General features: G+C 39.8%; 1 protein-coding gene across 1 annotated transcript; it reads right to left on the minus strand.

Annotated features, from left to right (window-relative positions):
• Positions 1-1612: 1612 nt before the first annotated feature.
• Positions 1613-24503, minus strand: PAXBP1 (PAX3 and PAX7 binding protein 1). Its single transcript, XM_071433579.1, has 18 exons — positions 23902-24503; positions 22978-23106; positions 21364-21540; positions 20061-20282; positions 19399-19502; positions 18790-19010; positions 17665-17854; positions 13730-13853; positions 11634-11733; positions 11060-11175; positions 8514-8713; positions 6938-7082; positions 6612-6733; positions 5910-5986; positions 5579-5645; positions 3907-4053; positions 3353-3507; positions 1613-2192 (listed from the first exon to the last, which is right to left on the minus strand). The coding sequence occupies exons 1-18, from the start codon at positions 24362-24364 to the stop codon at positions 2075-2077; spliced, it is 2877 nt and encodes a 958-aa protein (XP_071289680.1). The 5' UTR covers positions 24365-24503; the 3' UTR covers positions 1613-2074.
• Positions 24504-24799: the final 296 nt, after the last annotated feature.

The raw sequence follows: 24799 nt of genomic DNA on the forward strand, positions 1-24799 counted from the left end.
ATATCTAAACTATGATTAATGTAGGTATGTGAATTCCAGTATTAATCCTGTTGTGTTTATTTGAGAAATCCAGCTTTGAAAGATTATTTTTTTCTGACATATTGGAACAGTCAACCAGAACCAGTACCCACATCATTTGCTTCACTCCCTTCCTAAAGCAACAAAGCTTACCAAGTTGTACTGCAGCAACTCCTTGACAGATGAGTTTATTGAAGCAATTTTTAAAAGCAGGTATTTCTGAGTGTGCTCCATCAATCCCAACTGTTCAAAAAAAAAAAAACCTATGCAGTGTCCCAAGGAAGTGTCCATGTTCCAAATGGTATGTGTTTAATATACTCATTTATATCACATACCATAAGCATAAATATTATTCAGTATGCAGATGAATTGCTACGGTTCCCCAACAAAAAAAGGTGGGCACACATGGAGAATAGCTCTTAACCCAAGGCTACTACAGCGCTCCACCTGCCTTGGACCCCAAGATCAAGTCACTAGTGTTCTCATGTATATCAACAGATTTTTGAAGTGGTTTTCACTTACATTTAAATGAAACACCTTGGGTTTTTTAGGACTACACTTAAATGGTATTTAGTGGTGACAGGAATGATGGATTTGTCTTTACAAACAAGCTGTGGTTCTGCTGGTAGATAAAACTAGCACTGGGAGATAAAAGAAACAATGGGAAGGATTCCACTGATGGATGAATGGAAAAAGATATTTGCTTTTACAAATAAACTTTAGATTTACTGATAAATGAAATTAGACATTGAAAGGTGAAAGAAACAATGGGGAAAATCCCTAAATTCCATAAGAATTAAAAATTAAAAGGGAGGGTTATACATCAGAGGGAAATCTTCGGGATCAGGCGTATTGGGAAGTCTGTACCTCTCAAGTACCTCAGCCAATGGGGAAAGAGAGAGGGAAATGTGCTCAGGAAATCAGGATAAAAAGGAGGCTGCATCCTTCAAAACTTTGAGAGACCCCAGGGAAATGCCCCATGGCCTCTCCCTGTATTCGAATAAAGTTACAGGACTCCTCTGTCTCTTTTTTGGACATAAACCTCTGGTGTTTGTGGATTAATTTTCCTAACAGTGGGAAGTGTAACATTTTAATATTTACAATATAAATACTTCAAAGGTTTCAAAATACCTTCATTTTGCTCCATATCTTCAGCCACTCTAACCTGAAGAAATAGGTTCCATGAATGACATTACAAAACAAAATTAAATAAATAAAGCAAACAAAAAACCAAACCCAACCGCCTCCCCCTCCAATTGTGACACAACTTAAGCAAGGAGAGTCCAGAATTCAGAGGTAAACCATTAGTCCTACAAACTGAAAGACGTTTTGAGCTTAGGAAGTGCCACCATCTACACATGCACAATAATCACAAATTCTCAGTGTTTGTCTGTATTAAAAAAATATATACCTCACCATTTATCCAGATCTTCCTTTTGAAGAACAGTGGTAAGAGTTCCATATTCTGAATGCAAATCACTTTTTAGTTACTCTACTTGGAGTGCACAGCTGCTTTTTAAAGGTCAGGATCCACTTCAATGTGCCCCTATTCTTCAACTCGTACTTTTCACATATTTGAATGTTTTACCAGCCCTTTTGACCAATAATACGATCATTTTATTTTCAAAATAAGGATTTTTTAGCAAATGAAAAGCTTATTGCAACAGTACAACATCTCTATATCCAGTGTGAAAGCAACATGGTGGTATAAATATATGCATCATTGTATTACACAGAATCTATTATACACATTCCAGTTAACCATGGAACAATCAACAGGAGTAGATGACCACGGATTTATGGGCACAAAGTATTTTTGTGAACAAGATTTAGAGAAACTTGAGGAAAAATCCTGTTTCTGGAATGATGACCATCTTGGGATTCCATTTTTGTTTTCAATGAAGTCAATGATTTTTATTTTTAAGGATGCTGTATATAAGAATGCACTTTGTATTAAAACAAAGATCAATACTTTACAGTTTAAGAAACTTTACATATGTACATAAATTACATGTCAGGAATGGTTTTAAAGCTCAAAATGAGTGGTGGGAAAAGTCTATTTTCCTTCTATTAGAATCTTGAACTCTTTTACGTTGTGATCATTTGCAACAGTAACGGCATGATCCAGAGCTCGGATACTTGCTAGAAGCTTTATGATCTGCTTGATGTGCTCCCTAAAAAAGAGGCAGGAGAAGTCAATACAGAAACAGAACAATCAATGACATTGATTAATTTTCCAACAGAAGACTACATTAAGGAGTCATATATTTCATATTTCTGTTGCAGATTTATTATATTGGCTTAATGAGGTAATGGCAACAGATTTGTTAAATGCTGGCAAAAAGCAAGACAGGAGATAGAAATCAAATTAGAACCTGCTATGAAAGTATGATGTTTCTCTTCCAATAAAAATTTTTACCAAGTTATCATTTCACCTGGTGAAGAAAGTTCTTTCAAATTTAGAAACACACCAGCAAAACAAGAGAGTTCAAAAACTTAAAATCCCAAACTCTTACACTGAAACACAGGACTGTACCAAGATGGGAAAATTGTCCATTCCTGTGCTGTTGCTGCTCCCATAGCAAGTCAGCTTGCTTGGCCAGCAGTAACGTGTCTAATGCAAACTTTTAATTAAGCTGATCATTGGATTCAAGTAAAATTACTCTTGGATCTCAGGCAAAACAGGTTCATCTAGTTGGTTGTGTAAATAATCAGAACTTTTGAACTATTTACAAAAGACAGTTTGGAATTTAGAAGCCACTATGCAGGCATCAGCAACAGGCTCACAAGGTGGAACAGCCCAAACATGGTAGCTACAAAATTTGGCAGAATCATAGAATGCTTTGGGTTGGAAGGTACCTTAAAGCTTATCTCAGTCCAGCTCCCTGCCATGGACAGGGACACCCTCCAGCAGACCAGGTTGCTCCAAGCCCCATCCAACCTGGCACAGAACATTTCTAGGGACAACCACAGCTTCTCTGGGCAACCTGTGCCAGGGCCTCACCACCTTCACAGCCAAGAATTCCTTCCCAATATGTAACACAAATATCTCCTCCTGCAGGTTTAAAGCCACTCCCCCTTGTCCTGACAGTATCTGCTCATATAAAAAATGCCTCTCCCTGCTTTTTATAAACCCCCTTAAGAATCCAGGACACTAAGCAGTAGTGCAAAATATATTATCAGTGTTCCAGTATTTCCAGTAGTTGCTATTTTCAGACACCTTAAAAATATCCATTTCTAATGTGTGAATTCAAAGAAGCAGGATGGAGAGAGGTACCCATGTTTGTATGCATTGGCAAAATAAATCACATCACAAGAACTCAAAGTAAGTTACCTGGCATTTCTCTTCTCTACATCAGAACAACCAATGCTGTTTCTGTAAATTGTATCAGCCAGGTGAACAAGGTATCTACAGAAGTTTTCTAGCTGAGAAATAGTCTTGTCTCCCGTTAGATTAGTGAACCACTGCTTAGGGAAGCAAGCAATTACCTATAAAAAACAGGAAAAAGGAAGTTAAACACAATGTAACAAAATTTTTAAAGCTATGTAACATGTATAACTTGCGAAGTTTGCCTAGTAAAACTGCAGGGATAAGGCCCAGCTGAGTGAAAAAATGAGAAAACTACCAGTAAAACCCACACCATAATTTAAGCAGTAAAGCACTGAAACCCACAGTATACCTAATCCATCTACAGGCAGGAGCCAGAGAAGGTTCTTTCTTTACTCTGTATACTACACCAAAAAAAAAAAACCCAAAAACCAAACCTATTTTTCACTGACTACAGCTTTTGAGGTATCAAAGCCAAGATTCATAGGCAACGTCAAGTTTAACTATATTTTCCTTTCAGTTTAAATCCATTACTTTAAGCTATGCTTGATTTTACTTACACTTTGAGCTTTCTTAATGCTGTCCTCTCCATACTCTGAGTTTTGAAAAGCCATAAGAATGTATCTATTTAGCAACCCATCTATGGACAGCTCCTGTAGAGTTTTGTTTGAGAGGATTCCATACCACTGGAGAAAGTTTCCCAATAACTAAAAATACAACACAGGGAAAATAATTATTCCAAAATGTACTGAAACCAGGGAGTTGATCAAACATATCAAACATTTTAAATGTTTTGCAACCCTATTCAGAATACAGTCTCCCTTGCTGCTGCCATTTGAACACAAAATTTCAGAGAAGAGTTCTGTTTGTGTGGTCATGGAGAGCAGCTGCTCAATCAACATCAGTCTCTACTTTTCTGTTTAGCTGGGAATTAATTTTCTTCACAGTCTTTTATTGGAAATAAACTATGACAGCCACAGCTCTGAGCTCCCACATTCCCCAAAAGTAGTGTATTTTATTCTGACAAGCACAAGGATATAAAAAACCTGGGGTGAATAAGCTAAGTGACCCCATAACATTCAAGTTGAAATGATGGTGCTTGCACTTGACAACCTCTTCAACTACAAAGCCAATTAGGTTGGAAAAGACCTCTGAGATCAAGTCCACTCTTAGACCAAACACCACCTTGTCAACTTGACCAGAATATGGAGTGCCATGTCCATCTTCAAAAACCCCTCCAGGGATGTGACTCCACCACCTTGCCAGGCAGTCCATCCCCATGGTTAATTATCCTTTCTGTGAAAGAATTCTTCCCCATGTCCATCCTGAAGCTCTCCTGGCAGAGCTTAAGGATAATTCCTCTCATCCTGGTGCTGGCTGCCTGGGAGCAGAGCCAGACTGCCCTGACCACACTCCTCTGTCAGGCAGTGAGAAGGTGCCCCTGTCCTGTCTCCCCCCTTCCCCACCCCCTCTTTTCCAGGCTGAACAACCCCAACCCCGCTGCTCCTCACAGGACTTCTCCTCTAGACCCTTCCCAGCTCTGTTCCCATCTCTGGACATGCTCCAGCCCCTCAATGTCCTCCCTGAACTGAGAGGCCCAGAGCTGGACACAGCATTTGAGGTGTGGCCACAGCAGTGCCCAGGACAGAGGGACAATCCTTGCTGTGGTCCTTGGGGACACCACTGCTGGCACAGGCCAGGTGCCCTTGATCTTCTTGCTCATCTGGGCACAGCTGGCTCACCTTCAGCTGCTGCTGACCTGCACCCCCAGGGCCTTTCCTGCCCAGTGGCTTTCCAGGCACTCAGCCCCCACTTCTGGGGTTACTGTGGACAAAGTGTAGGGATCCACTTTGCCTTCCTGACCCTCATCCCACTGGCCTCACCAATCCAGGTCCCTCTGCAGAGCCTCCCTGCCCTCCAGCAGATCAACACTCCTGCCCAACTTGGTGACATCCACAAATTCACCGAGGGTGCACTTGATCCCCTCATGCAGATCATCAATAAGGACATAAAACAGGACTGGACCCAAAAGTGAGCCCTGGGGACACCACTAGTGACTGGACACACCTTGAAGAGGGCACAGTGCATTATCAAAGACTAAGAATCCAGAGTTGGAGTTTTTGCAAGTGAAGTTGAAGTAGTTTCCATCTACTGTTTTCCACAAATTTGAGGAGGATTTTATTGCTACACTGTCTCAGATCAAAGATTTACCAGACATATTTACTGACTTACCTTAACAGAGGACCAAAACTGACGTTGGAAAAACAAATATGGACCAGAGTTCTTGTTTTCTAAGATGCTGGAAAGTAAGACATTTCTTTAATGAGCAACCAAGACCACACCTCTGTCTTGAATTTGCTGGCTTTTTCCTTCCAAGACATAGGTAATTTCCATAAATATTCTCTTTTATCCTCCTTGTCTCTGCTAAATGCTCCCAGAAGGATAACAAAAGATCTCCTGTACCCAGGCACTGCACCACACTGGGAAAAACCCCTCTTAACTATGGACAGAACACAGTGACTTGCTAAGAAAGGTCTAACACCATAGCTGAAAGTAAACTTACTTTTTTGGATACAAGGGCATGAATACATCATCATCTAGTGTTCTCCTCATTCTTAGCAACAAGGCCTTTAAAAGCATCTGAAACAAGTAATTTTGTTTTAAATGTCCAGTGCACTGCTTAGTAATCAAACACTCAGAAGCTGATTTTTAAAGCAACAAAGAACACTTGTGACCATAACAGTAAACATACATATTTGAGCACACAAATAAATAGTCTTAAAGAAGTCTGTAATAATTAACAGAGCAGAAATTCGACACTTTCAATTAAAACTTGAACTCTTATTACCACTTCACAGAGCAGAAATTTGACACTTTCAATTAAAACTTGAACTCTTATTACCACTTCCTTCATTCACAGAAGGCAAGTAAAACAACCCAATTTCCAGGCAATACATTTGAAAAGGCTGTAAAGATCTAAAAAAGAAAAGCCCAAGTATTTGTAGCCAACCCTTACAGCAAAACTGGGGACCAGCAAGTCTTACTACATCTGGTGTATCTTTTTATCTCTAGTATCTATTTTGGGAAGGCATCACTGAGTTTCTTCTTTTAATTTATCACCATACTTTACTCCCCATAATCAGGCTGTAGAGCACCAAATAATTTTAAAATTCTTTTTCTTGCTCTCCTTCCCAACATAAGGTATTAAAAATGTATTCAACTTCCTTAACTTATGCAACACCTTTAACAAAAAAATCCAACTTACTTGTGTATTTTTGTTTTCTGCATTCACCACTGAGGGATATCCATCTATTAGTTTCTGTACAATTGCTACCATTCTAGATGTCTGTGTGGTAGAAAAGGGATCCCAGATATTTTCAGAAATTACTGTAAGAGATTAAAGAATTACTCCACTTTACAAATACTCAAATACAGTAATTATTATACAATTAATAATCTGAGTATTATACAAATAATTATTTGAGTATGATACACTCAAATCCATGCAGTTATTACAAAACAGTAAAATCTGAAAGCACAAAGAAGCATCAGACACCATAACCCCCTCCCTCCCATTTTTTAAACCTGTACCTGTTAATTTAGGAAGAACAACTCTCTCTACAATGGTAGGCAACAGTGAAATATCAGCATCATCTTTCACCTGCTCCTGCTCTTCACAGCCATAAAACAGCAATGACTCAAACCACAACATTGTTTCAAAATCTCGACACTTGCCCTAATAAAAAAAGAATTGGGGTTAGATTCCTAAACAAAAGTTTGAAGTTTACACATAGAAAAAGTATTATGCATGCAAGTATGATACACTCACAAAAACAGCTTTAAAACACTCTGCCAAATGAACCAATTCATTCTACCAGCATAGCCACTAGATGTAATGAAAAGGAAAATGGCTGAAGCAAGACTGATTTTTTAACAGTTTTTGCCCCACAAATGTTATTTTCTACTTACACCTAAACCAAACAAAAGGCTACAGAAGATTAGGGTATAAGTTGAAGTATAGCTCAATTGTGCTGCATTTTAAAATTATGCCTTCTGGATTTAAAACCCCTTTCTATGAGCACCTTGTAATTTTTCTACCTCAATAAAATGCTTACCAGAATACTAACAGAAAGTAGTGAATACAGTTAGACTTTACAATTCTGTACCATGTCTCCAACTAACATGAGCTTTGTTCTGTCAACCTGAAAACTCAGAGAAATCGCATGGGGGAAATGAGAATGCACAAAAAATGTTTTAAATTTAACGATGGTGTCTTTCTTAGATTTTCCCTTGTTTGATTAATGAAGTCAAACATCAAATTAATAAAATTATTTTAATACTCTGAACTTTCTCTGAAGAGAAATCATGCCTCCTCCTCCTCTGCACTTGAAGAAGAGGTGAAAACAGAAAAACCCCTTCTGCAGATATTCTCTTGGTAGGTAAGGGAAAAAAAAGCACCTCTGAAAAAAGGAAGAACAGAGAGGGAGTCAAAAACTACCTGAACTGTTTGTCCCGGTGGCATCTCATGAAAGCATTGGTATCCAGGCTGGACAACAAATGTGTGCCAGGGATACTGGGCTGCCACAGTGCTGTCCTGCTTTTCCCATGTTCCCTACACAATACCTGGGCAATGAGTACTATGAGAAAGACTTGGAAATTGCCAGCCAGAATTCTACATGGTATGGAGGTGTAGGTGAGAGACATACATAACCTAGAGACACAGGTTGCAATTCCACATAAGAACAAACTTCTTATGAACAAACTTCTGATGAAACAGCATTATCTAGAGTCACAATTTTCTCTGAAGTATTTTAAAGACTAAATGTATTTTCACAGAACCATACAATGGTTTGGGTTGGAAGGGACCTTAAGGATCACCTAGCTCCAACCCACCATGGGCATCTGCAGATTTTCTGGTCTACACCACTTCCTGAGAAGGATGTGACAACGTGCCAAAGTTAACTCTGGTTTGCTGGGAATATAGTGGATCAACTAGTCCAGGCACTCCCCAGAAAAACTTTGCCCCAAGACAGGTGCCCATTGGACACTTCATCCCTGGAACACCCCTTTAGGAGAAGCACACATCAAAGGTACAATTTAATTTGCTCAAGTGTGAAAGAACCAGCATGTAGCAGTTAACACAGAAGCTGCTTGCAGAAAAGCTTACCTCCAAAGGAGTCCAGGTAAGCAGCTGAAGTCTGATTAAAGGGTTAAACAGCTTTGGTAAACAGAGGCCAATATAAGCATCCTTATAAGAAGCAAAGTACTTGGAGCGCCAAGCTTCAAACTGTGACTTGATGCAATCAATGGAGTAAAAACTTTCCAAAACATCTTCGAAAACTTTGCTGGATTCTTTCAATATACGATCTAGCAGGGAGAAAAGGAACAAAAAGTTAATCACCTACTCCCTGTAATGCCTCTTTCAAAACACTCTTTGATGATCACTGGCATAAGCAAACTCCCATAAACAAAACCAAAAAAAACCCCATCACCTTTAGAAGCTCAGTTACTCCTGTCTCAAACACACAAAGCTATAAAAACAGGAGCACAAGTACTCTCCCATAGACTCATTTATCACAGGTCTCACTTTTAACATTTCATGGAAGGATTTTAAGTTACCAGATGTAATTAGGATTGGTGACATACTGGGCTGTATTCAGAGTGGATCTAACTTCAAAGCTGGCCTTGCTTTGCATGGGGGCTTCAAACAGCTGATCTCCAGGCCCCTTCCAACCCAGATTCTTCTACATCTTTGCTAATCCAAGTGCAAATATAGGAGGGCATCTCAGATAAGCCAACTGAACTGGCAGTTCAGACAGGGTGGGTCCTGACAGGCACCATGCTAAAATGCTGCCCAGAACATGCCTCTTAGCACCGGGTAGTGACTACAATCCTCTAGCACCTTCTTTTTTTTTTTCTTTTTTTTTCCTCTATATATTATTTTCCCTTTATCTTTTCTCCTTCTCAGGGTTAGTTTCATTTTAATCAGTCGTATTTGCTGCAGCCACAGTTGTAAATGTTTGGTCATGGTAGTAACCCTTACACAATGAACACAACTAGTACACACAGCAGGCAGAGGCAGGGCTGAGGGAACAGGAGATTATGTCATATAATCACACTTTTCAAACTGGGATTAAGAAAAAACACTACATATAAAGTTATTAGGTCCAAAGTGCACTCCTCTATTCCACTGCTGTTTCTGGACTAACATGAGAACTACCAACAATAGTAAAAAAGCTTTACAAAGCCTATTCAGAAACTGAAGAAATTTCTACAAAATGCTTTTGCACACATAAATTGCCAAGTTACCAAGTGCAATTCAGCCCCACTGAATCTAGATAATTTAATTTAACAAAGTTAATTACAGCACCTAACATCCCTGAGCAGTTGTTCTGTTTATCCAAGACCCCTCTCTGTAGGAAGAAAATCAGTGCAATCATAAAATTGCAGTAAATTAGCCAGCAATTAAAGGTGTGGAAACTGTCTGCACTTCCAAAGCACCTAACAGCCAGACAGTTCACCTAATTGCTTTTCTAGTATGTTCATACCTCAGGTCTCCACAACCACCTACATCAATGACTTTGCCATTTATTACCTTCTCTGTAGGAAATTACTTCTTTATTTTAAACCTATCCTATCGCTTAATTTGATGTTCCCTAGCTATCATACTGTGAAAAGTTGATATTGCTCTACTTGGAGAGACCAAAACCATTCAATCCTTCCTCAAATGCAACACAAGCAGTTCCATGTATGCAATCCTTGCTGGTCTCCTCCTCCTCCCTTCTTCTAACCTGATTCTCTTTTAATCAGAGCAAATGCTAATTGTACCACAAGATCTTTCTGCAATGTTTGCATTCAACATTTTTTCTGTCATTTGCAAACTTTGCCAGGCTGCAACAAGACTGTACAAAACTTTTGTCATTGCATTTCTAGAAACTTAATCAAAACTCCACTAAATACTTGCCATGAATCAAAAAAAGACTTCTAAAGCACTAAGTTTTTCAAAATTTCCCAAGTAAGACAAACACATATTTCAAGAATGATAAACTATCTTACAAATTGGAAGACTTACTGACAGTCCAAAAGCTTATTGCCTCCAGCAAAAGCATTAAGAATTAGATAAAAAGAACCTCACTAAGGATGGGTTATTCAGTCAGCTGCAAGACACACAGCAGGCTGGTGATAGAGACTATTCTGGTCACATTGATGATCCAGGAATCAAAAATTCCTAAACTCCTTCCAAAATATGGTGAAGTATATGAAGAGGGCTGTGTTTGGATCCTGTCAAATATGTTGTTAGGTAAGAGAACTGGGATTGTTCAGCCTGGAGAAGAGGCTTCAGGGTAACTTAATTGTGGCCTTAAGAGTACTGAAGGGAGTCTGCAGGATGGAGAGGGACTGTTTACAAGGGCTTGGAGTGACAGGACAAGGGGGAATGGCTTCCCACTGACAGAGGGCAGGGTTAGAAAGGATACTGGGAAGAAATTCTTCCCCTGTGAGGGTGGTGAGGCCCAAGCAGGTTGCCCAGAGCAGCTACGACTGCCCCATGTCTGAAAGTGTTCCAAGGCCAGCTTGGATGGGGCTTGGAGCAGCCTGGTCTAGTGAAAGGTGTTCCTGCCCATGGCAGGGGAGTGGAACTGGGTGGGATTTAAGGTCCCTTCCAACCCAGACCATGCTGTGATTCTGTGATAAAGCTTGGGTAGCTTTTCTAACCTCGCTCCAGGTTGAAGTTTGTGATATCTGTTGAAGTCTCCTCGTCATCACTGGAAAGGCCTTCCAGGTGATCTGCCATCTTCCCAGTCTGCTCTCTCGCTTGTCTGCGGCGAGCTCTGCAAACGAGCAGCAGTACAGACCAGCTCCAATAAAGCAAGAGAAACCAGCTGTTTTCCCACCTAAGCCCACTCAGGCTTGTCCTTTTAGTTCTAGGGAAATCAAGCTGAAAAGCACTTCTACTATGCCATGACCTCAAGCATTCCACTACATGGCTGCCTCAAACAATGAAAAGAAACAAAACCAGCAAAGACCATATAGATATGGAATGTATTTACTGTGCTTTCTTTTAGGGATTTTAAATCAGTATCATGGAATGTTTTGTACACTTGCACGATAAGCTGGGATATATAAGAATACCCCTGCCCAGCATAGCAGCTGAAGTGTTTTCTTCCCTTTTCAGGAAAGAAGCAAACATTGCCACTCACATTACTAAGTCACACAGGACAGTCATATATCTATGTATCTTGCAAGCAGACAAAGACTCCTAAAGGAGAAAAGAAATCTCATTCTATACCTTCTAGCCTCTCTTTCTGCAGTCCGACGCTTGACTTGTTCTTGATAGATCACTCTGTCTCGCCCAAAAGAATCAAGATTTGGAGCCATCAGTGCCTTATCTGTAAAATTACATCAATGAAAATTAAAATGCTTATTTATGATTCTATAAATGTGCTGTAGGCAGTTTCATAAGAGCCTTTTACCCACTTTTAAACTAAGTGTAACTTGAAATAGAAAGTTGAAGTATCAAAAAAGAAAAAAACCCACAATGCCCCCCCAGAAGCCTGAATTCACGACATGTAGAGGTTAAAACAGAAAGAGTGGACTTTGGAAAAATTTCCACTTAAATGTCAAATAGTTTTCACCGTACTTCACTCTTATCTCTCTCACAACAGTGCTGAACTACACAGAAGTCAAGAGTTTTGAGAGAAATAGCTTAAATGAAATGTCCAAGAAAAAAAGAGCTCCTTACATAAACACATTCACCACATAATTTTTAAGAAGAAAAGTAGCAAAAAAAAGAAGCAGACAAGTGTGACTGGAGCAAGAATACACATTATTTCAGAGTTCTAGTAATGTTGTTTCTAAGTTCATATGCTTTAGATATCCCTAATGTTTAAAACACCTCAAAATCTATAGGAAGATAAACCATCTTCCTTCCTTTTTTCAAGCTCTGCTTATCTGTGTTCCTGGCTATAGAAAACAACACAGCTAGAACAGCAGATAGCAGGCAGGAATGTTTCCAGTTCTTCCTTTCCAGGTGAATTTTAAACAGTAAACTGAATGCTAGCCACTGCTCAAGTCCACCCATTAAAGTATGAACATTAACATTTAAACAACAGCCTATCCAAACTTCAGGAATAAATTTACATGTTCTGACAAAATCTATTTACAAATTCATCATTTAAAGTATTAATGCCAATTTATGTCAATATTCCAATTCAATACCTGAACTACTAAGAGCCTTGTCTAAACTTCCAGATACTAAATAAGATCTCTCGGTAAAACACAACCTCAGCAATGAGAACTATTCCCATCCTATTATTAAACATCAGTGTAAAAAATCCATTCTAAGCTTCTTTTAGGAAATAGGTTTCTAGTTCTCAAAACAGCATTTTCATGATAGAACTGCAAGGCCACGTGATGCCTGGAACTCCACATAATAGTCCTAAAAAGAATATGTAGGCTAACCACTCTATAAAGGAATGACCAACTCTGACACCCTAACATTTCATCATCTTCAGTGAGTTCTAGCTAATGGTATTAACAGGATTTCATCCCTGACAACTGTGGCAGGGAAATGGCATTGGTCATAGAATTTTACATCAGCAACAGGACAGAATGCCATTTTTAAAACTGGGAAGCTCTCTGAGGCATAAAGAGGACTCCTATTAATAGGATATTTCATCCATTGATTTAATATGCTGAATAAAACCTCCTCCAAGAAACATTGTATCTCCATCCAAATTAACATTTACGCTTTTGTAGAGTTTTACATACTGAAGAGTAATCACCATAAGAGACTTCCTTAGTGAGAATCCCCCACCCACAAACTCACAGGAAGCAGGCATTTTAACTGGCTATTCTTAAGCTGTATTTGATGCAGGGGCACTGTATTAGTCTGATTAGTCTTCCAGTTCTTTAATTTACCAGTTAAGCATCTGAAATCAAATACTTATACTGGCTACAAAACAGAACATTAGATAGAAGTCTTGCCCAGTGCTTCGTGGCTTTATACAGTTAACTGTACATGTTAAATGAAATTTATAGATTCAGGAAGGTTAAAATAAATTTTTTAAAAGTCCTGATATCAGAAGATGGGGAATCACATACTACCACTACTCTCACAGCCACCATGCACACATTTTTAGTGCTAGGAAGGAGAAAATATAGTTAAGAGAAACAGAAAGGAGAGATGAAGTCAGCATTACAGTGGTTTCGAGTTTAAAACAAAACAGATTAGAGAACTTTCATCTAAACTTGCTTCTACTCATCTCAAGAGTAAGAATAAACTTTAATAAGACAGTCATACATTAAACATTTACATTTCAATTAAGTCATACTAAGTAAACAAGGTTGTTTAATGAATAATAAAAACCTTCAAGATGGACTGACTTGAATGGCTTGAAAACTCCGAAGATTCATCTTTAATATCATCTTGTCGTCTTTGGACAAGGCGGGAAGCTCGCTGTTTGTACAGCTGGTGCATTGCAGACTCAAGTTCGTTAATCAGAGGCACCTGTAAAAATACAACACACCACGTAATACCCGGATCCTGAGCTGCTCAGCTTCTGGGGTCCCAGTCTATGCTGGAGCAGAACGCTGCCGCTGTGCTCCCAGCAGCACCAAGTCCTGCCTTGCACTCCTCTGTAGCATTTGCACCAGGAAATAGCTCAGTGTGGAAAGTGTATACATTTAATATTGGCAGCTTTCAATCAGAACAAAAGCATTCTGAAAGCAATGAGTGAGTCTACACAGCCAGACATCCTATTTAGAGTGTGAAATATTCTCTCCAGTATTCTTGCGTCCCCTACCAAGTGTGTTACGTGTTATGTCAAGGTCTGCAATTCTCAGATGTCAATTGTTTCCTCTCTACCTCTAAACAAGAATTTTACACTTCAGTGAGAAAATAATCTGACTGTACACAGTGAAAAAAACACCCATCAATCCAACCTATTGAAGCCAGCAGCTATTGTTTTGTGTCCTCTCACTCTTAATAGCACATGCTGAAATATTATTACTGAAATGAAATAAAATTCTGCATAAGGGTGTTATGCCAACAGGTAATTCAAATTGGTCAAATACTCCTCTAGCTTATCACTAAAATTAAAATAGTACAATTTCTGCAAGTTATGCATTGAGTATAACCTTGAATTAATCAGGTAGGTCATGTCAGACCTGTCACTTTTTTTTTCTTTAATGAACTATTTTGGTAGCATCTCTAACAAAAATAGATGATATTATGCAGCCAGGAATTTCCTGACATTAAATAGCAGGCTTATTGCTCTTTTTTTTTTTCTCATTTCCTTTGAAAAAAATGTCCTTTTGGTATGAACACTTAAGCCATGTCCTCCTTACCTCTGAGACGTATGCTTACTCCACAGTCTTCCAGCCTTTCATATTTCATTGCTACCTACCATCCAGGATTATGTTTTTTTTCAAAACAAAAGATAAAATCAAATATTTTTTCCTGAAGTATTTTAGAATGTGACTCAGCAACTATTAAAGAAGCTCCTTCAGTAAAATGTAAAATTCTGAGCTCATAGCTACAGGGCCATTTCAGTTCACTGAGACTGACATACACATCAGAGAAGAAAAAGGTTTAAGCTCTGTGGGATAAACAGGGCTCCAGGGACTAAAATGAAAGCAGCTCTGCACCAACAATACGCACACCTTTCTTTTGGAGAAAAGAGTAGGGAGAAACACAAGGAGGGAAATATCTTCCAAGAGATGGAAGTTCATATCTGGAATTTAAGACAGTTTTGAAAACAGAAATAATAGTTAAAAGATACTAGCTTTACTGCAGTTTACCATAGGAAATATAGCTTATTCTCTTAAGCATGTAGAAGAAATTCTAAGATTGAAAAGTTAAATGAAAATTTTTCAATGCATCCATTCTTCTATAATTTTCTCAGGTTCTTTCTGTAATTTTCTCAGGATTAAAAAAGAAATCTAATGATATATTCGAATATATGAGTCCACTCACAATATTTCCCATTCAGAATACAAGAGACTTAGAAGCCTTTATTCTTCTCTAATCAATACTGTGGTTAATGAGTGGCTGACAATTTCACTGACTACTATAAAGTTATAGCCCTCATTCCCTGTTTTGAGTAGCCTAAATTTTCAAAAGGATTTTTTATTCACTTTCCTTGTAAACAGTGGAAGAGGAAAAGCAGAAAGGACCCTAAACATCTAGATCACAAGGATAATTCAGATACACAGAGCGTGTTTTGGTAATTCATTTTTTGCAGGTAAAGTAACAGTTCATCTACTTATCAAAGGTACACCCAGAACAATTCAATCTTTCTGTATCCACTGTACATTCCTACATTCAAAATGTAAAAATGCCATTGTGACTTGCCAGCCTTCTCAGAAAGCATAATTTTTACAGTAATTACTTCTGAAGGAAGTCATGCAACCATCTTCCACCTACAGTTTCTCTTATTTATGGAGGAAAAAAGAGATTACACAGGATTTGACCTTTCTAGTGCTTGTTTCTAAAATCTGTGTAATAGCTGTCTTCTCATACTCTGCTGAGCCTTAAGATTGGGCAAAGTAATCCTAACATTCAGAATCTCTTCAAAATATCGTATTTAAATACATGTTTTCATATGTGTATGTACATATATATGTATATACACATACAGTATTATTATTAGTACACATATACATATTCTCATGTATATTATAATAATTACATACATTATTGTAAATAATAATAACAACACTTTAAATAGAAGCAATCAGGGCCACAGGTTCTACAAAAAAGCTGAAGGAAATTTATCTCTACACTCAGAAGTTTAGAACTATTTGCTGTCCTACTGCATTTCATTTAAGTACAAACTGATACTGATGTTATTACTTGACTTTGTTCCCTTCCGACACCTCCTTTTTAGAAAACTTTTCAGTGTTCTGTGGGCTACTGGTTCTGAATTTGCTGGTACTTTTGTCATGCTGAAAGTACTGAATTCCGAACCACACTATCTAGCAAACAATATCAAAATAAATTAAATGCTCCTGTGTTAGACTGACCACATAACCTGCTGCTTCTGTAACTCACTTTACGTACAAGTACAGCAGCAGCCTCCACCTGAAACCAGCAAAACTCTATGAATGCCCTCTAAGAAGCCTGAGTATACACAAGTCACATCTTAAAAATATTTGAACAAGACAGCTTATGCTATCAAGGAGAACCTCCAGACATGTTTATAGTCATCACAAAAGTAATTTAACAAAAGGTCTTTAGAAGAAAACACTGACTAGAGACACAGGTATTTAACTTGACTTCTGAAATACAAATCTATCTCAGAGTAAAAATGTAAAAGCTTATCTTTAATAGGAAATCAGCCATCTGGGTAACCAGCACTGCCAGCGCTGCTTACAAAAGTACCTTTATTGATCTTCAACAGCTAACGCTAGTACAGACTCAGGAATATGGCTTAAGTGAATAATCAATTGCAACTAATTATAGTAATTATACTGATTAGTTATACTAATCAATCAGCTAGGTGAATTAACTGTCCCACACTTCATGGGTTTCCTCTTACTCTTCACTTTTACAGGACGAAGACCAGACTCTCCCAGTTCCACTAAGAGAGGACAATTAATATCTAACCCATCAGCACCCAAAATGCTTCTCTATTACAGTGTGTGCTTAATACGTGTGTGTATATATAAATATATATCTATATATTCAAGAGTTTCTATTATATTTACAACAAAGTAAGTAATCAAAGCACAGTGTATAACATAAGAAAAAAGACTAAGTTTTTGACTTAGACTTGCATTAAAGTGTCACACTACATGAAAGAAATATATTTTAAAGTGTGGTGTCTTTGAACAGCTATGCTAGTTTTAAAACTTCTCTCCTTCAGACTCCAGAGCAATACCAACAAACATCTGGCAGGAGGAAGTTTGTAGTAACACAGAAAATACAAGCCTCTGTTATTGTGTACATCAAGCACTCCAGAAAGTAGTAATGTAAATTCAGTAAATTCAGCCCTTATTTTTGCTAACCTGATGTCCAACACAAGTAAAAAGGAATACTGAGTAAAGCTGAAAAGCCAGAGTATCTACAAAAATCCTGAAGCATAAAATCTGCAAGTTTTTAGGCAATCTAAAGTCAGGGAGCTGGGAGGAGGGATTTCTGGTAACGAGCTTAGCATGATAGAAAGTTCTTTTCAATCCTCAAATAACCAAACCTTTTGAAGAATATGCTCTCAAAGGACTTTTTTCAAAAACAGAGGGAGATGTGCTGTTTGGCATGTAATAAGAGACCTTTTTTTTTTTTTTTTTTTTTAAAGAGATGAATGTTTTTGCATCCTTACCTTTTCACTGAAACACTCAAGCAAGTCTTGGACATACCCTCGCATTTCTTGCAAAAACTTATACCGTTCACCAATACCCCCAGAAGACCCTTCTAATCTTTCAATTGCCTTGGTAGAGTCCTCTTGGCTTTGCTGATGTTTCTCATATTGCTGCCGATTAGCTTTGTGCATTTCTTTCATAGAGTCCAACCTGAAGGGCAATGGATAAATAGTAAATTTACATCCAAAAGTCTGTCTATTTCAGACCATTGAGACATCAAACAGACAGTACAGTGCAAGTACTGAGCCTATAAACGGGAAATTTTGCAAAGAAATTCTTGACCTTTTATTTGCCACCTTCTCCCCTCTCTTCATGAACAGCCAGGCTAATGATCCACACTCATTTGTTAGACTGCTGTAGTGCACAGCACTGGCCACTCCTACAAACTTCTACAGGAGCTGATAGCACACAGAATAGTGCAAGGCTGTCCCTAATGAAAAGCTGGCAGAACAGGTTGGGGATGGACAGGGACTACAGCTTATACAAAGCACTCTTTTTCCTCCACTAACTTGATTTACTGTCAAAGGCTGCAACACTACAAGGGGCATACAAACCAATTTTGAAGACATGTAAAGTGCAAGCTGTTCATTACAAATGATTTCTCATTGCAATTGTGTTGCTCATTCCATACCTTCTGCATACCTGACAAGCAGATTATAGTGTTTAAGCCAAAAAATCCCTGTATACACTAAAAATTAAATTCTTTATCTATTGAAGGGGAAACCTCTGATTCACAGTTTAAAGGAATGCAGCTTGATAAGCTAAACACCTCACTGGCCTTTCATTTCTTCACTCTAAGACTGTGCAGTGTCCAGAAGATGGAACTCAGACCTCTCTTCAACAAGATCAATGGCCTCATATTTAAAGTTTCACTTCCACAGAAGCAATCCAAGGAGATTTTCGAACAAAGTGTCAATGTCATCTTCACTTTGAGCTTTTTTGTTTGCCTTTTTTTTTTTTTTAATGGATGTACCAGTCAGTTTCCAGCGATGAAACTCTGTGTTTGCTCACCAGGACTAAAAGACACCTGAGGAACAGAAACCTAGGGGACAGGTCTTTAAGTCTAAAAAGATGGTCTGTCCTACCTGTCTTTAAGCTGTTTCTTTACCAAATCAATAGTAACAGGAGTCATCTCATTACTGGGAGTTTTGAAAGGAACTGTATTATCTGTTTTTTGAGACTTGGTTTCCGATGATCCATACGCAGCATAGGTGTATGGAATGCCATATGATGAACCATAAGACAGTGTCTGGTAAGTGTTCTGGTAGTACACATTATTCACTTCTGCAGGCTGACTTGGCTGAACCTAGGGGCAGAAGAAATGCAATTGTACTATATTAGCCTTTAAAGAAAGGGGAAACTTACTTCTTTACACATTTTAAATCAAAGTGAAATGTAAGCAGATACAGTTACAAAATGTAATTATCAAGGGGATTTAAGCATCCAATATCTAAGAAGAAACAAATGCCTTTAAGAAGGTAAATGGACAAATTCTTAGTAATGATACTAAGAATGATTCTAAATACTTATACTATTTCTTTTTAAAGAGCATCTGAATTTACAGATTGTAAATTAGAATTTACAGACTTGATTTCTCAAATGAGTCTGCCATCTGTAAACTACTCAAGTTTGTAAAGGATTTAGCCAATACTTGCAGAAACAAATCAAAAAAGGGTGCACAATCATATACATGCCTGGGGTATGTTGATTCCTTTTCGTATCTGCTCTTGCTCCCATCTACTGAGTTCTTCATCTTGCTCCCCTGCCACTAGTGCTTCATCATCGCTTCCCTCAATACCTTCATACAAGTAAGAAAAAGAAGATAATGCATTCATAATTGCAAGGGCCAAGATTCAAAAACCTGAGACCATGCCTCAGTGAGAACATCTCAGAGCATCTTCCTTTCCTCTTCACGAGGAATTAAGGATACTGGCCTGTGAATTATTAGCACAGGGGTTCCACTTGAAAGATCCAGTGGGAAAATTTACAATTCACTGCTGGTAAAATCCTCTAATGTCTAACTCCTTTTCCAAAAGGTTATTTTACCTACTAGCCAGCAAGAATTCTATATCAAATGTTTTTCTTTTCACAATTATATACTTCCTAAAAACAGAGTACAGGAAAAACAAGACTCGATCCTTAGTGTAAGTTTCTATCACAATCAGCAGTGTGCACAGGAACAGAGTTTTGTGCTCAAAATTTTACAAGCATATTCCATTATGTAGTACTTTTCCTCAGAAATGTTATCCAACTCCAGATTGTTTGAAAAACATGTTGTTTAAAAATGCTGAATGGGAGCGCTCGCAGTGAAAACAGTGTGAACATTTATCAGCTGACCTTCCAAAAAAGGGTTTACCTATTTCCTCAGCAATCTTTTGCCTTTGGGATTTTTCCTTCACTGTAAAAACTATCCTCCTCTTCTCGTCATCATCTTCATCATCACTGGCATCATTTTCATCTTCTCGAACAAGGCGGCCTTTACCTGGTTCACTGTCAATGGGGGTAAAGTCTCCAAGCTCACGAGCCATTTGGCGCTTTTTCCTAGCAGCATGAATAAAAGCAGCATCTGGAATTTCTCCTAGAGACAGATGTGGGCACGGTTAAACAACCTCTGCAACAGAACACGTGTTACAATTTCTTACTGCTCATCTCTGTCACTGTATCAAATCATCTCTGCACACAGAAAAAAAAAACATGTATGGAAGCAAATCCATACTCACAGAAAACACCTGAAAGTATCTTAGATGCTAAACATGTCAACTTTCTGACCAGAAACCCTCAAAGTTAGGATCATCACAGAAAGTCTGGCTCTGCTTCCAGCAGCTCATGTTATAAGACAGAAGCCTAATGCTCCTATGTGAAATACTCCCAAAGAGGAAGCCCTTTAGGGGAGCTGACTATTGCAAAGGGAGGAAGAAAATGAGGTGCATGACTGTGTAATTTCCATCCCAATATTGCTCCCAGCTCTTCTTATTTGGGGGAATAAAAAGCATCAACCATTTCAACAGACATTCATCAACCAGAGATTAAGAGGACACCAAATCAGACACAGTGAATACAAAGAAAATTGTACAATCAAGGGGAAACATGAAAAGCATCAGATCTAATCAGAAAACTCTAAAATCTACAGCACAAAATGCAACTTACATACGTCATTTAAATCAATGTGTGGGCCCGGGACACCCAGCTGGTATTTGGGGAGCAAATTACCATAATCAGCAAACTAGTTTCAAAAATATTTTCTCAGAGGATTTCTTTGGCCTCAGGGCCTGACTAGAACCTCAGTATACAAAACAGGATAGGAAAAAATTTCAGATACCTTGCAGACCCATCATTGAAACATTCTAATTAAAGAACAAATTTTCACTGAAAGCAGTTATATCTCATATGAAGTCACCTATTCCAAATCTAGAATTTCTTCCACTTTGTCATCTACCTGAAAGACAAACTCCTGCTTCTGACATCAGGATGAAGCATTCCATAGCAAAACATTTTCTCCCATAAGACTTGTAAAACTGAACACCTTTAGAAAATAGCAGTTGCTTGAACTCTCAGATGCTAAATTGTTGGAAACTATTTCCTAATCTCTCACACATTAGTCTGCTATAAACATTAGCTAAATCACTTGGTAACTTATCAGACATATTACTAAAACCAACCTGGGCGGAGAATATTCAGTGATGACAGAGCACTTGAAAAAGCACCACCAGCTTTTGGTTTTTCTTCTTCCTTCTCACTTTCAACTTCCATTTCTTCTTCACCATGCTCACTGTTTGCAGTCCCATCCTCTTGGCCTATATCCTTATTTTGTCCTATCTTTTCTGGTGGTGCTTCAACTGATAAGAGAGCAAAGTCCGTGTTTTACTCCATTCATAAAGATCATTCAGAAGTATTTTTTTAAAGATATAAAAACCAAAAGTGAAAATTAAATGAAAATGTTAAATGATAATTTTATTGTTTGAGATCTAGAAAAACATGCTTTCTTAATCGTGATTAAATCACTGACATCCTCTCCAAATAAAATGCAACAAGGCAAGCCCCACCAACCACTAAACATTCTCCATATTGTCAAGTATTAAGAAAGTGGGGGAATTCAACCTTGTCAAAGTCTCTTTCAATGAGAAAGCACTGCCTGTGTTACATCAAGTCTTTCCACAAGAACCGACTGATTTCAAAAGATCCCTTTATTTGCTCTTGGGCTACACCCTACATTAGGTGGGTAACATACAGATACAGGCAGCAAGTATAAATAATGTATAAAAATATGCATGCTAAACCCAGCTATCCAAACCAAGCTGCACATATCTGACGTTTCAGACTCAAGCTCTTGTTTAGAGAATACAGCCTACTCTGTCAGTCCTGTCCCATCCAACAGATGACCTGAACACTAGCCACAGAAATTATAACTTCTGGTTTTGCTCATGCCCCACACCACTGCGTAGGCAATTTAAGGATTTTAATAAGAAAGAATATGTGGGTTATCTAAATGCAGAAAAAAACTTCAAAAATAATTTAATTACATTTAAAAAGGGTATTTCCTGCATGGAACCATGTTCAACCTCCATATGCTTCTCTAGATTGTAAGCCTCCAAGCTCGTGCTTGTAGTATTACATAATCTATGTAAAAACTTAAGTGGAAAAGGAAGCACTACACTTTACCCATGAGCTTCCCAAAAACCCATAGTACAATGAAATTGAAGTCCCAGGCTCTATTTCAAGCTCTCAAGGACTGTACATTGTTAACAGATCCTTTTGCTCCAAGACTTTGAGTCTATCATTCTAATCAAGTCTACTGGAAGGTCCAAGTCCTGAAACAGGCAGCTGTTTAACAATTAACTTAATAACAAAGACCATCACTCTGCTCACCCCAAAAATCTTCCTTTTCAAAGAAAATGCATTACAAGGACACATCTTGTCAGACAAGCACCAGGTATGTTTTCAAACGAATGGAATTCCTCCCTAATTCAATAAGCAATTCATCTGTCATAAACACAGCTGCAATTCAGAATACTAATGTCTACTAACAACCATCTAACAGAGCTGAGAAGTTCCATCCTTCTATGTTAATTTCTACATGAGAATCAAAGTACTCTCTACCAACGCAGAATAGCATTCCTAAGGCTCAAGTAACACATTTCACGCGTGCTTTGCTTCAGCTCTAAATGTGAAATTCTCTAGAAGACTAACAATTCATTCTGAAAACAATACATTAAATTACAGTACTTTATCTTTTCCACTACATAAGTTACTATTATTATTAGTTTTGCAATTACCATCTGTTGGAGAATTGGCCTCTGTTCTAACTTTTGATTTTTCAAGATCTTCTTTGTATTCTTTCTTCAACTGTTTTACAATCTTTTTGCTGTAACTTGATTTCTTCACTTTGAAAACTTCTTCTGTTTCTTTAAAAGAGAAATTGGATAACGTTACATCAGATCTGTCAAGCGTACTTATTTACTAAATCTCTAAATTTTGTACCTGGATGCCACAGATCATTCACAGATGCCATTAACAAACATTTTAGCATTCTTTCACATTCTATAGTGAAAGTCTAATTCAACGCCTTCAGTACCTCCATCAAGATTTGAAATCATGAGTCTTAGAAACCAAGTTTCAGTGATTTCAAGAGAATTCCTTTTAAGACGACTCAAAACTGTGCGAACTGTTCGGACAACAGGCAATGAGTCCGAGATGACCCACGAACACCAGCCACATCAGATTAAAACAACCTCGACACAAAGCCACGGGACAGATGCTCCTCAGCTAACACTGCTGGCTCTAGGGGGAGACTACTGGCTGCACTTACTCCCGCACAAACAAACCTGCGGGCCACGCAGGTGCAGTGAACGCAGCACAAGCGATGCACCAGCAGCACAGAAGCAGAGGCAATTTGGAGCCCTACACCGCAGCCAAGCCCTCGGGGAGCCTGCCGGCCCCGCAGGAGCCGTGTCGGGCCGGGGAATGCGCGGCCCCGCCGGGCCCGGGCATCCCTGGCCCCCCGCACCGAGCCCTCAGGGCCCGCCCCCTCTTATGTGATCCCGCATCACCCCAGGCCACACCGGGGACTGCCCTAAAAAATAAAAACGGATCCCGGCTCTCTTGGAGGCCCCGGGGAGGCCCAGTGCAGGCCGAGCAGCGCCGGGTCCCTTCCACTCCCGCAAGAAGCGACCCAAAAGCCGGGCAACCAGCCGCCTCACCCTCCTCCTCGTCCTGGAAGCTGAGCAGGCTGGCCCTCGGCACCTCTTTGTTCTCCCGCGACCGCTTCTTCTCCTTGGGGCGCCCAGCCACCGGCAGCCCATTGCCCTGCTGGGGCTGGGGCTGGGGCTGCGGCGGTGGCGCGGGCCGCAGCACAGCGGGCGCCGGCAGAGCCCCCAGGCCTGCTCGGTCGCCTCCCATCAAGCCCAGCCCCAGGCCGAGAGCCGCTCCGTAGCTCGCGGCGCAGGCGAAGGCCGCGGGGCTGCCGGGCAGGGCGAGGGGCACGCAGCCGGCGGGCAGCGGCAGGAGCCCAGCGCCTGACGCCAGCGGCACGGAGGCCTCGCTGGGCCCTTCCCCCGCCGCCCCGGCCGCCGGCTCCTGAGGCGGCTCCTCGTCGCGCTCCTCATCCTCCTCCTCCGAGTCGTTCCGCTTCCGCACATTCACCCTCCGCGCCTTGCGGAACATCCCGCCAGGCACCCGCCGGCCGCCCCGCCAGGCCCCGGTGCCACCCGCTCCGGCCACCCCGCGCTGCGGCCCAGGCCCGGCCCCGCGAGCATGGCACCGCCGCCCGCAGCGCCCCCTGCCGCCGGCTCCACCACCGGCGGGCAGGTAGAGCGGCACTGCGCCTGCGCGGCGGGGAGCGCGCGGAACGGCGGCTCGAGCGGCCCGCCCCGCCCCCGCTGGGCCCTCACGTCCGGCGCCATCTTGTGCCGGGAGAGCGGCGCGACCCGGGCGGGAAGGGGGGGGGGAGCGCGGAACGGGAGAGGAGGGTGATAAAAATATAAAGTGACTTATGTTAAATGTGAAAAATGTGTATTTTATGATTGGCTTTTCGCAAATATTAAAATGAATATTATATGTGTTGTGTTAGGAAGTTATGCTGTATTAATTCTCTTAAGT

This window comes from Agelaius tricolor, unplaced genomic scaffold (assembly GCF_023055355.1).
Source record: "Agelaius tricolor isolate 1412-34295 unplaced genomic scaffold, bAgeTri1.0.p SCAF_9, whole genome shotgun sequence".
Taxonomy (NCBI): domain Eukaryota; kingdom Metazoa; phylum Chordata; class Aves; order Passeriformes; family Icteridae; genus Agelaius; species Agelaius tricolor.

Bases quoted from the DNA above. Each gene is read 5' to 3' on its own strand.
- PAXBP1 (XM_071433579.1), bottom strand. From the start codon at position 24,364: ATGTTCCGCAAGGCGCGGAGGGTGAATGTGCGGAAGCGGAACGACTCG. The intron at 11,176-11,633 runs GTATAGAATGAG...GCTCGTTTGCAG, and splicing joins GCAGAAAGAGAGGCTAGAAG to AGCTCGCCGCAGACAAGCGA. The intron at 8,714-11,059 runs GTTAGAAAAGCT...TCTCCCTGCTAG, and splicing joins AAACTTCAACCTGGAGCGAG to ATCGTATATTGAAAGAATCC.